At 39.1% G+C, this 12,398-nt stretch overlaps 1 protein-coding gene across 1 annotated transcript in view; it reads left to right on the forward strand.

The window, feature by feature from the left end:
* Positions 1-12,398, forward strand: part of SRGAP1 (SLIT-ROBO Rho GTPase activating protein 1) — a 286,653-nt gene that overhangs the window by 141,157 nt on the left and 133,098 nt on the right. The window contains exon 3 of the mRNA XM_039234288.1: positions 1,196-1,358. Coding sequence (XP_039090219.1) covers positions 1,196-1,358 — 163 coding nt within the window. The remainder of the gene's footprint in view (positions 1-1,195; positions 1,359-12,398) is intronic.

A 12,398-nucleotide genomic window follows, 5' to 3' on the forward strand; every position in this document is an offset into this window, starting at 1 on the left:
AAAGGCCTGTATTGTCTGCCACAGATGCAGTGTCTCTTGATTGATGACTTTGATTAAAAAAAAAAAAAAAGGGGTGTAATTCTAGTGTGCCAGGGGGCTTTTCTAGTGGGTACCAATCCTAGGACCCTGGAACAGAGGATTTTCCCCTTCAACTGTTTCTACTTCCATCTGATACTTGTACTTTCTTCCACAGAGGATTTGGATTTGATTTAGTGTCAGATCTTGAATCTGAGGAACTTAGGGGCAGAAAGAGTTGACTTAATGATTTCTTTCCTAACATAATTAATGTTCAGAATCATAAGTGATTGTGAATAATAAGGTAGCATGTCCAGTACAAATGGCACTAGTGGCCCTACGTAGGATAAACATTCTTATGCCTTCTTTGTCATTTTTCAGTTAGACTTAAACTAAAGTCTAACTTTAAACTAAAGACCACTGTCTTTTTTTTCTTTTCTGAAGCCAGTTGGTTACCATTTTTTGTTTGGAGGTATCCTTTAAGATTTTTTTTCCAAGTTGTCTTGTGGTTTATATTCACTTTTAGCTTTATTCTCTAGACTAAAACAAGGTGTCGTTACAAATCTGAAATAGTTTAATGACAGGTCATAAGGCAGTAAACCTCTTGGTTCTATTCCTGAGCCTTCAGACAATGTTGTAAAGCTGTGATTCCCAGGAACACTTCTTGGGAAGCTGGAGTTTATATATCAGGGGATTAATGAATAATCCTCGAATGTATGTCCCATGGAAAGCATACCTAGCCAAATCTCTTTTCCAGCAGCAGACTGGACATTCAAAGCAGACTTTGTAAGCAGTGGCAAACCACAGTCAGTCTGTGAGACAGTAGTCAATAGACTTTTATGTAAATATCAACTACTTTCTTCAATGGATGTTGAAAGCTGAAAGCCTGCCTGAGTACTGTGTGTGTTAGGGTCCCATGGCCCTTGTCAGGAGTGTGGGTTTGACTGGTGTTCTTGGTCCAAGTTTTTTCTTCCAGGCCTAGGGAATTGCTGGCTTTCCGCCATCACAGCCTGGAAGGCTGATGTGCTGGCTCTCGAGTAGCCCAATGAGCAATGCCCAGAGTAGGAAGAAGAGCAATAATACCCATCTGTTGTGGCTCCTGCTTCACCTTGGTGACTTCCCCCAGCTGGTTGGGGCAGCTTTCAAATCGAGGGTAATTCTGTTTTTCTTCACTTCTCAGGAAAGACCAGAATTTGCTGTCTCCAGTGAACTGCTGGTATTTGCTTCTGAACCAAGTGAGAAGAGAAAGCAAAGACCATGCAACTTTGAGTGACATCTATCTGAACAATGTGATTATGCGTTTCATGCAGATAAGTGAGGATTCCACCAGGATGTTTAAAAAGGTACATTCCATCAATCCTGCCATAATGTGGTTTCCTGTAAGCACAACTGGGAAGGGTCTGGTGCCTTCATTACTTAATTGTACTCTGTTAAGTTTTAGCTACAAAAATAAAAGGAGGAATATTTTAAATACACAGAACAAAAAGTTTGACCTGAGCAGGCATGCTCACAGAGTTGTAAATCAGTGACTCTGTGAGCAAAATTTTGAAATGAGATGTACGTGCGGACTGTACCTCTGTCCTTAGGAACGCATTGGCTGTAGTTAGGAAAAACCGGACCAGAGAGGAAAAGCCTTAAATTCTGTGTTTTGGGCCCACACATGATCAGACACTTCTGAAAAATGAGATAACCAGATGTGCTGCTCTCTTGGAAAAATGTGACTATGATTTTTTTCTTGCTCTCACCAGACTAGCAGCGGAGGCGCTGAGAGGGTGACATGAAGAAAATTCCACAGGGCACAGAAAACTCAGTCTCTTATATGCCAGAGAGCTTCCTCCTTCCCAAATCCATTTTAAAAATAGGAGCTGGGCTTTTAAGCCTTCTTATCGTTGTTACTACTCTCAGCCAGCTCTCAGTAATTTTATTTTTGTTGAGAACAATAACAAGATTGGACCATATCCTGTGTAGAGAATGCAGCTACTTGCCCAATGAGAGGAGCTTTCAGTTTTTATATTTATAGGACAACAGTTCTCCCCACCTCTCCTCAGCTTTGTGCTAGTGGTGTTTGGTGCCTATTCTGATATCTGTACTCTATTCAGCAAGTAAGTATTAGTTTCAGAAAGTGGGGGAAAAGAACCCCCTTGTAGATTAATGACATATTTATGTTTCAAAGGGGCCCTTGAAAACAAAGATGTAGTGTTAGGCAGGCCAGCTGGAAAGCCTCTTAGCCATGTTTCATGTATCCACATTAGGTTCTATGTCTGACCTAGAAATGGAGTTTAGCAGACTCCAGGTCCTCTTCTGCTCTATGAAATAGGGGGGGTGTGTGGAAAGTGTTTCAAACAAAGTAGGATCTTTAAAAAAATCTTGGAAGAACATATTAAGAAATCAGGTAGAGAAATACCCAGTGTGTCTTAAAAAATCAGATATCTGAAAAATAGTTTAGATGGAGCCATGAAAGTAAAGTAATTTTCTAGAAGTCAGCCCTTTCAGCCAAGGTCTCATTTAATTCACTGAGTTTTTTGTTGTTGTTGTTTGGTTGGTTTTTTGGGTTTTTTGTTTTTTGTTTTGTTTGAGCATCTTCTGTGAGGAGGAGTTGGTGTTAGGTCTTGGGAAGGCTGCATGGAGGAAGAAAACACAGTGCTCCTGCTCAAGAAGGTGGTGCTATTTGATGCTTCCAGTCACAGGAAGGCTGCCACCATTCAGCCAGGGTGTCGGCGGCCAGCACCCCAGCCGAATTAATTTATTTGTCTATTCAACAAAATTTCATTAAAATGCCTGAGGAGGCAGAGTTCAAAGACACATCTCTGACTGCATGGAACTCATTACAGTAATTAACAGTCGCCACGCTAAAGGGGCTTACAACCCACTGTGGGAGCTTGAAGCTGGAGATCTTCACCTTACTGAGGGGTCAAGGAACGTCTTCACGAGGGGGGGGGGGGGGGGGGGGGGGGGGGGGGGGGGGGTATTTGGAGTGGGACCTGCTGGAGAAGGAGGTGTTCATCACACAGACAAAGACTCTTGTCCCAGGGAAAGCAGTAACATGACACGTTCAGGGGAAGGAAAGAGTTTGAGGTCCCTCGGCCAGGTTGTATGTAACTTAACAGTCATTATGATTACAAGTATTGAATGTTCCCTTTCTCACGCAGCACTAGCACACTGCACAGCCCACCTTTCCATGCATATTATTACTGGAAAAAGAAAGAACAAGAGGCAGAAGGCAAAAGGGACAGATTGGAACTTACTGAGAAGCCGGATCAGCCCAATGGGACACATTTGTCATCTCACAGGAGGCTTAACCCATGCCTATTAAGTCCAGGCAACTTTAGGTTCCTTTAGATTAAAAAGCAAGACTAATCTTTTCTGCTCTCCTCCTACCCCTTTTTTTTTTTTTTTTTTTAATTTTTTTTTTTATTTCTAGAGAGAGAGAGAGCATGAGCAGGGGAGGGTCAGAGAGAGAGGGAGTCACAGACTGAAACAGGCTCCAGGCTCTGAGCTAGCTGTCAGCACAAAGCCCGACGCGGGGCTCGAACCCACGAACCGCGAGATCATGACCTAAGCGAAAGTCGGACGCTTAACCGACTAAGCCACCCAGGCGCCCCTCCCCCTACCCTTTTTATTCTTATTTGATTACCAAACCTTTCTCTTCGATCTAGCTCCTCTTCCATTCTTAAAGTTCCAGAAGCTTATTTTCTGTCAGAATGGAGAGAAATCCTCAGACCCAGTCTGAAGTGACCTTTAGGACTATTATGGAGTCCTTCGCACAATGCCTGTCTTTCTTGGGAGAGGATTTTGAGACTTCTTCATTTTTCAAAAATATCCCCAAGTCTGTATGGAGATCCAGAGAGATACTGGGTGCTTGACAGGTTCAGCCCCTTACAAAGCTGTATTGTGTTCAGTTTAGGTGGTGGTAGAAAATCCTTTTACCCAAACTGTTCAAATAGAGTTTGGAGCAGGTAATTCTAGGAATGTGTTTGTGCCCAAGTGGACATAATAATCAGGAAGACACTTATAAGAATATCTAATTCCAGAGGCTCCTCGTTGGCTCAGTTGGTTAAGTAATGGCCAACTTTGGCTCAGGTCATGACCTCATGGTTCATGAGTTCAAGCCCTGTGTTGGGCTCTGTGCTTACAGCTCAGAGACTGGAGCTTGCTTCAGATTCAGTGTCTCCCTCTCTCTCTGTCCTTCCCCTTCACATTGTTTCTCTGTCTCTGAAAAAATGAATAAATGTTAAAAAAAAGTTTTTTTAAGTATCTAATTCCACACATAGGTATAGGGAACAGCTTTAAAACTTAAACTTTAATCACATCAGAACCAGTAATGGTTTTCTACAAGTAGAAAAAGTAAAGTAAAAAACAACAGGACCCAGTTACTCAAATGTTGATTCGATTTATGCCTTTAGAACTCTAAATGAATCCTGTTTGTCAGAATAACAGTAATTCATATTTTAGGCTCTGAAATCCAGTATTTGGGGTATGCGTCTTGGCTTTATCACTGTCAGTAGCCGTGCGGACTTGGGAGTAATTGTAAACCTTTTAGGCCTCACTTTCTGCATCTATAAAGTCGATGTGTAACATTTCAGATCATTGTATGGAGGGCTCATGAGTCATCATGAAAAGCCACTTAGCCCAGTTGTCTGGACTCCAGAAGTCCTAGGTAATTTTTAGCTATTATCTTTATTATTGTCTGTATTGTAAACACTCATTCTGTACCATTATACTAAATGTTTCCTCAAGCCATTATACTAAATCTGTCCTCATTTAAGGAGAATATATGGCACAACTGTGATAAACACGTCCAAATCGTTACACTGGCATTTCCCTTATTATGAAGTTCTAGACCATATTTGTAAGCACTCTGGGAAATGTCCTCCCAGTTCCTTGCTTGTAGCCGAATTAAAATTTTGGTTCTCACATTTCAACAGTTAGTGGGAAATCAGGGAATAACCCAAGGAATACCTGTGTTGGCCAACTCCCCCCTCCCCATGCCTCTGAGGTCCCCCATAGCTGTTTCACATGGAGAGTTAGGACTTTGAGGCTTCATTGATTTCTTCATTCATTCAACAATAAGAGTTACTCAATTCCAGACCTTCTGTTAGATATGGACAGGGTAGGACTCTGCTTTTACTCTCTTAACGTCTGCTTTACCTAGAAGGTCAGGAATCGGAGCCTCCTTGTGCACATGGGTTTGTTTCATTATCGGCCCCTGTTTCTTTCCCAGAGAACAAGAGGTGGTCAGGTGTCTCTTGCCCCATTCTCCAGCCCTGCCTCCCGAAGTGATGAGGCTCTGCCGCCTTGTTGCCATTACTCATGCCGAAAGAGAGTGTCCTGCATCGGGCCTGGGGCTGCAGTCAGAAAATGTGCAGTTCATATGCTACACATAAAAATGTAATTAACGTCAGCGGTCATAATTGCAGGAAAGTACACAGCCAGCTTGCAGCAGTCACTTTATTTAAGCACCTTATCACATGATCTTACTTCTCAAATTTACGATTGTTAATAGAAGTATGTAGTTTAGAGGGAGCACAGCAAAATGGTAGCAGTTGCCGCTGCTAAATTATCTTTGTGAATTTTAAATTATCTTCAAGGCTATCATTTCCCCGTGGATTGTTTTCAGATTATTAATGTTTTTATCCTTCCTTAGTTTGCATAAATATGCATACAGGTATGTTTATTTCTTCAGTAACAACATCTGTACACTGCCACTTAGGGAATTTTAACTGTACACCAAGCACTATGCTCTGTGTTTTTCACACATTAGCTCATGCATCCTTGCAGCTGCCCAGTTAACAGGTATTATAATCCACATTTCAGGGAGGAGGAAATAAAAGACTCAGAGATATAAATTGCAGAGCCAGGCTAGTGGGTATATAGTTTGTCTTTGCCTGCATGTCGTAATTCATAGTTACGATGACTCTGTCACTGTTTTTCTGTGGTAACTGGAGATGTTTTTCATTGCATAGGTCGGACAGTTCTTAGAATGGGACCCTAGGGTCTTGGCTCTCTCCATTTCTTATGAAAATCCTGAAGAATGACAATTCTGGATGAGGCAGCAAAATCTGTCAGCCACCCAGCTATAGGTGGGGATTCAAAACAGCAGAGACTGGTCGGAGGCCACTGAAAATTACTCCACTTTGGCATAAATGCCAGAGGTTATCAGATTCAAACTGGGAATTAACCCAGTTTTGATGTATTGATTGTGTGGCCCAATCTGAAAGGAAGGAGACATTATTAGTGAAATTTGTAATCATACTCATTTGTGATTAAGGCCAGTCATACTCTACTTAAATACCCCAGCATGAAAAGAAAGAAAACAAAATCATTTCTTAGGGGGAAAAATGTGTTTTCAGTTAGACCACTGAAAGCATTCAGAGGCTTTAATATAAGTTAGAAAAGATACTAGTCTACAACAGATCTCTAATGCTCTATCCTTGTTTTTAAAAATCTGAGAACTACCAATCTATGAAAGAGAAAGAATCTGTTTCTTTTTTAATATAAAAATATATATTCATTGTAGAAATTTAGAAAACATTGAAAAAATAGAACTAATTCTCCATAGTAACGCTACCTGTGGTTAAAATCTTGGGCTGTATCTTTTTAGCATTTGTATGTATAAATGTATTTATGTAATGTACAAACATACATAAATGTTATTTTACAAAATTGAGACTTTGTTGCATGTAGTTTGTGAACCTGCCCTTTTCCTGTAAAATTTGTTAGCATCTTCCATGTCTGGAAATAATCTTTTAAAACAAGATATTTCTTGCCTACATCATGTTTTCACTATCTGCATGACCATGTTCTTTTCCTCTTATTGGACGTTTAAAGCTTTCACACATTTGTGGTATTTTTTCCTTATTCTATATTCCTTGAAGTAGAATTATTAGGTCAAAGAGTGGTATTAGAATGTCATGCTTTGGACGGAATTTTTATCTTTTGCGTTTTTGGAGTAAAGACGGTCATGGCTGTGATTTACCAATGAGTAATTCATTTTCTGAAAAATAAATTGCCTATTTTATTACCAGAGAGCTACCATAGGTAATTTAGTATGCTGATGCAATAGTAGTAAATAATATAACAAGAGGAACTTTTTCCATAGCATTTCAGTGCAGTGTAGCAGAAGAATTAAATGGTATGCTGGTGGCATCAGGGGACAGTTTAATTATTGATGGGACCTGGATAAATAAGTAGAATAGTTCAAGCTAACACTGCTCTCTGGTTCTCTTGAGTTTTATTGACTCTATGGCTAGCTTATTTTTCTGGAAATAAGTCAAAACTAAATTCTCTTTTAATGATGTAATTTTCTGAAATATTTTAGAAAATGCTTTGAATTTTTAAGTTGCTGAGCAGCATGGCTAGCACATAGTGCTTAATAAACAGCAGTTGTTGGTACTACTGTTCTTGTGTTGATGTTGTAGCCTTAATTATTTAGTGACAAAAGGATATGTGTCCTGGCTACAAATGTAGCAGATGAGTTACCAGGTAAGAGTATTTACCATCAATTCAGAAGCTCTATTAAAGATTTCTAAAGAGGACACTAAACAGGTGTATATGTATGTCTCCTTGGAAAGTGATGTGATTAAAAACCTGATGTGAGCTAAGTTGGGACATTTTGTGATGCAGCATGGTGTGGTCGTACTGACAGTCTCATGTTAGTGGTTGAACCCATAATCACACTGAGAACAGTTGTTGCAAACATGTGAAACTTATTCATGGTTAAAAAAAACAGGCTGGCTTGGTTGGTCGAGCATGCAGCTCTTGATTTCAGGATTGTGAGTTTGAGCTACATGTAGAATGTAGAGATTACTTAAAACTTAAAAAGAAAAAAACTTAAAAAAATGGAAGTGTATAAACCAAAATTATTTTACATGAACATCTCTTAATTATTTTCCTCCTGTTTGCTTATCTGTGATTTCTGATTTTTGTACAAGGAACATATTTTATAAGACACACAAGAAAAGAATTATTTATTGTAAACTAAAACCTTAAAGAAACTTGGCCCAGAGTATACCAGTCAGTGTCTGCAGTTAAAAAAAAAAAAGTCGGGGGGCACCTGGGTGGCTCAGTCGGTTAAGTGTCTGACTTCGGCTCAGGTCATGATCTCATGGTTTGTGGGTTTGAGCCCCGCATCAGGCTCTGTGCTGACAGCTAGCTCAGAGCCTGGAGCCTGTTTCCAATTCTGTGCCTCCCTCTCTCTCTGACCCTCCCCTGCTCATGCTGTCTCTCTCTCTTGGAAACAAATAAAACATTAAAAAAAAAAAAGTGGGGAACTAATAAACAGTAACAAATTCTGCCCCAAATGCTGTTTGTTAGCGGAGAATTGGCCTGTGCCCCAGGTACGCTTGAAAATTGTGCCTTGAACATACAGAATTCAGATGGTTAAGATGAAAAGACATGAAATCAGGGAACTTCTGAGCAAGGTAGCAGCTCACACATGGGCTCCAACTGTCTAACCTACCAAGTTATCTTTGAAGTGACTAATGAAATAGATAAAGAGGAAAAACTGGAACAATCCTTTTAACTTCAAGCAGATCTCATTACTTCTTTCCTCACTCTCTCGGGTCCCACGTTACTCTGAGTTAACGTCTACACCCCCACCTCTTTTCTCTTGCTATATTTTTGTGTAGTACTTATCTCTTTTTGACATATCCGATATTTACTTATTGTTTATTCACTTTGTTTCCCCTCAATTAAAATTTAAAAAAATTTTAATGTTTATTAATTTTTTAGACAGAGCATGAGTGGGGGTGGGGCAGAGAGAGAGAGGGAGACACAGAATCTGAAGCAGGCTCCAGGTCTGAGCTGTCAACACAGAGCCCAATGTGGGGCTTGGACCCACAGACTGTGAGATCATGACCTGAGCCGAAGTCAGTTGCTTAACCAACTGAGCCACCCAAATGCCCTTCCCTTCAATTTAAATATAAGTTCCAGAGGGAAATGTCCTTGTATCATTCACTGAAATACTAACTAGCACATACTAGATGCTCAGTTAAAATTTACTGAATGAGTAGATAATGATTATTTGCATTTATATTAGAAACCAGAGATGAATGTCACCCACATAACAGAAATTTCAAGACATTTCAAAAAGATCCACTGTTGACAGCTGGATTTAAGTATACTATTATGTAAAATCTACTTCCCAAGAGTGAGAAATTAGAGGAAAATCAGTCATAGGAAGTTTGTGGCAGAGTGGAATAAGTACAGTACTAGCTTTCTGGTTAGATGACTGAAAATGGTGTCTCAAAGAACCAAAAAGTACCAAGGAGATAATAGAGAGAGTGAAGACTGAAAAAACAATCTCATGAAGTTTTCTCTCTCTTTTTTTTTTTTGTTTATTCTAAGATTTTATTTTTAAGTTATCTCTCCACTGAACATGGGGCTCAAACTCACAACCCCACTACTAAGAGTCCCATGCTTCACCAACTGAGCCAGCCAGGTGCCACCTATAAAGTTCTTTATGAACTCCTCAGCTCATCTCTGAGCTAGATAGGCTTAAGTCTTATTTTAAGCAGTATACCTACCAAAGATTTGAAAACTGAGCTATGGGATAGACCACTGCCTGGATTCCAGACTGAACTTTGGATAGTGCATGTACAGGACACATCCAAATAGTGTTACAAAGATGTTTGAAACAGAACTGACATTGAAACCACAACCCATAGAAGGCTGGTCAGAATTTGCATCCTGAATTGAAACAGGTTGATTGCTTGATAGAACAACAATATGAATATTTTAAATATGGTTTAAATAAGACTCGAAATCTCATAACATCATATTCAAAATACAATCCAGAATTACTCAGCATACAAAGAACCAGGAAAACCTCAATTCACATGGGAAAAGACCATCAATAGATGATTCTGAATTGATGCAAATGTTGGAATTATCTCCCGAAGACTTTTAGAGCAACCATGATAAAAATGTTCCAGGAAGTAAGGGCAAACACTCTTGAAGTGAAAGGAAAGGTAGGAACTAACCAAAATACAAAAACTCACCAAATGGGTTCAATAGCAGAATGGAAATAACAGAGGGAAGATTCAGACTAATTTCTGTTAATTTTGAAGCCTGATTAATAGAAGTCCAATCTGAACAACAAGAAAAAAAAATTGAAAAAAAAAATGATCATTGCCTCATGCACCTTTGGGACAATACCAAAAGTCTGACAGCTGAGTCCCTGAGGGAGAGGAGAAAAGAATTTTTGCAGAGAAAATATTTGAAAAAATAATTGCAAGAAAGCTTCGCAAACATGGCAAATGACATAAATCTACACATTCAAGAAGCTTAGCAAAATCTAAACTGGATTAATCATTTATTCATTTATTCATTCATTTAGGGAGGAGGGAGAAAGAGAGAGGTAGAAAGAGAGAGAAAGGGAGGGACAGAAAGAGAGGGAGACATAGAATCTGAAGCAGGCTCCAGGCCCTGAGCACAGAGCCCAAAGGGGTGCTTGAACCCATAAGCCATGAGATCATGACCTGAACCAAAATTAGACAGTTAACTCACAGCCCCCCAGCCGCCCCACAACTGGATTAATCTGTAAAAGTCAATACCCAGGTACATCATAATCAAATTGAAAACTAACAAAATTATAGGAAGCATCCAGAGAAAAAATGATACCTTACTTATTGGAGAACAAGAATTGGATGACTGGATTTCTCTCTACACTAAATGCCAGTAGCACCATACCAGTCATGACTACCAAAAAAATGTATTCAGATATTAAAAAATGTCCCTAGTCAGAGAGAATTGGCCCAAGTTGAGAACCATTGATTCTTATGGAGTCCTCCATTCTCCCAAACACTTTTTTGTTGTTTTTGTTTAAAGAAATGTGTAATTTGGTTTTTCAGTTACAGGGTTTACAACTCTCAATTAAATTAACAAATATGGAGTAGGTCAAAAGACACCCAGCCTCTCACCTCCCATAAAGAAGGATAAAAAGTATCACTCAATACCAGGTTTGTTTAGGTTCAGTTATTTATAAAAGATTAGCACTTAATAAAATCCATCTTCAAAGAGCTGTAGACACTGAATCCATACCATTCTCCTCACCCAAGGAGGAAATTGCAGCCTTAAGAAAAGAACTGATGAGGAGAGAACATTCCTACCATATGTCGAGGTGTCTGCAGTTGAGATCAACGAAGTCTAAAGCAACCTGAAAACAGTATTCTGGTTGCTAGCAAAGGCTTCTTACCATTTGAAGACTATGTTTAATTTCACATGGTAGGATTCTGAAAGATTTCTAGCAGCTGCAAGAAATGCCATATTGGAGGATATTGCACACAGAGTAAATATTTAAATTAAGAAATACTTGTGATACCTTGAATTATAGCAACCCAAAAATATGCAGTTGCAAACAGATATTGACTATGGCTGACAGGTTGATTTCAGTGCTTTTAAAATCCGAAAAGGCACTGGGAGTGCCTGGGTGGCTCAGTCGGTTAAGCGACCTACTTCAGCTCAGGTCACTATCTCATGGTTCATGAGTTCAAGCCCTGCAATAGGCTCTGTGCTGACAGCTGAGAGCCTGGAGCCTGCTTCAGATTCTGTGTCTCCTCTCTCTCTGCCCCTCCCCCACTCATGCTCTCAACACTCTTTCTCTCTCTCTAAAAAGTAAATAAACATTGAAAAATTATTTAAAAACCGAAAGGAAAAAATTACTAGAGAAGCGGTAACATAGAGACAAGCAGAAATTTTACCAACTTAAATACATTGTCAGACGAACCATAGAAAGTTAATGAAAATAATAAATTTTGACACTATATGAACTATTTACACTGGAAAAACAGTAATGTTTAATAATTGATAATAAATAAATACATGCACCATTTTACTTTTTTAAACTTTGATAGTTTTAAGTGAACAAGAATCCTAAGTGGCTTAGTGCACTGGCTTGAATAAACATGCCCATAAAAATTTCATCTCTTTAGTTCTTATGATGGAGATTTCAGGCGTCTACTAAAATAATATTTTATGATTTGGCAAGGTCTTATAATTCCACTGAAAATAATCATGACAAATCCATTGTAACTTGTACTTTTATTTCTCTCTTCATTTTTTCTGAAACTTTACTGAAATCAGCTTCCTTTTCAAAACAAAGTAGACATTCTATTTTATTATTCATTCAACAAGCGTATTACGATTATGTGACTGACACAAGGATACATTCTGAGATTACAAAAGGGAGTAAGACAGATCCTCAGCACCCCAAAGGAGCTCATAATCTAATAAGGAAAGGAAGTGTAGAGATAAAAATTAAATTATAAATCAGTAACTGCTCTTAGTTACTTAAGGTCTTAGTTACTTAGTTAGTTTAAGGTCCTAAGAGAAAGGACCTTAAACTGCCATAGCACAGAGGGGATTGTAAGGCATACTCCTGAGAA

This window comes from Hyaena hyaena, unplaced genomic scaffold (assembly GCF_003009895.1).
Source record: "Hyaena hyaena isolate Hyena2069 unplaced genomic scaffold, ASM300989v1 scaffold_87, whole genome shotgun sequence".
NCBI classification, from domain to species: Eukaryota; Metazoa; Chordata; class Mammalia; order Carnivora; family Hyaenidae; genus Hyaena; species Hyaena hyaena.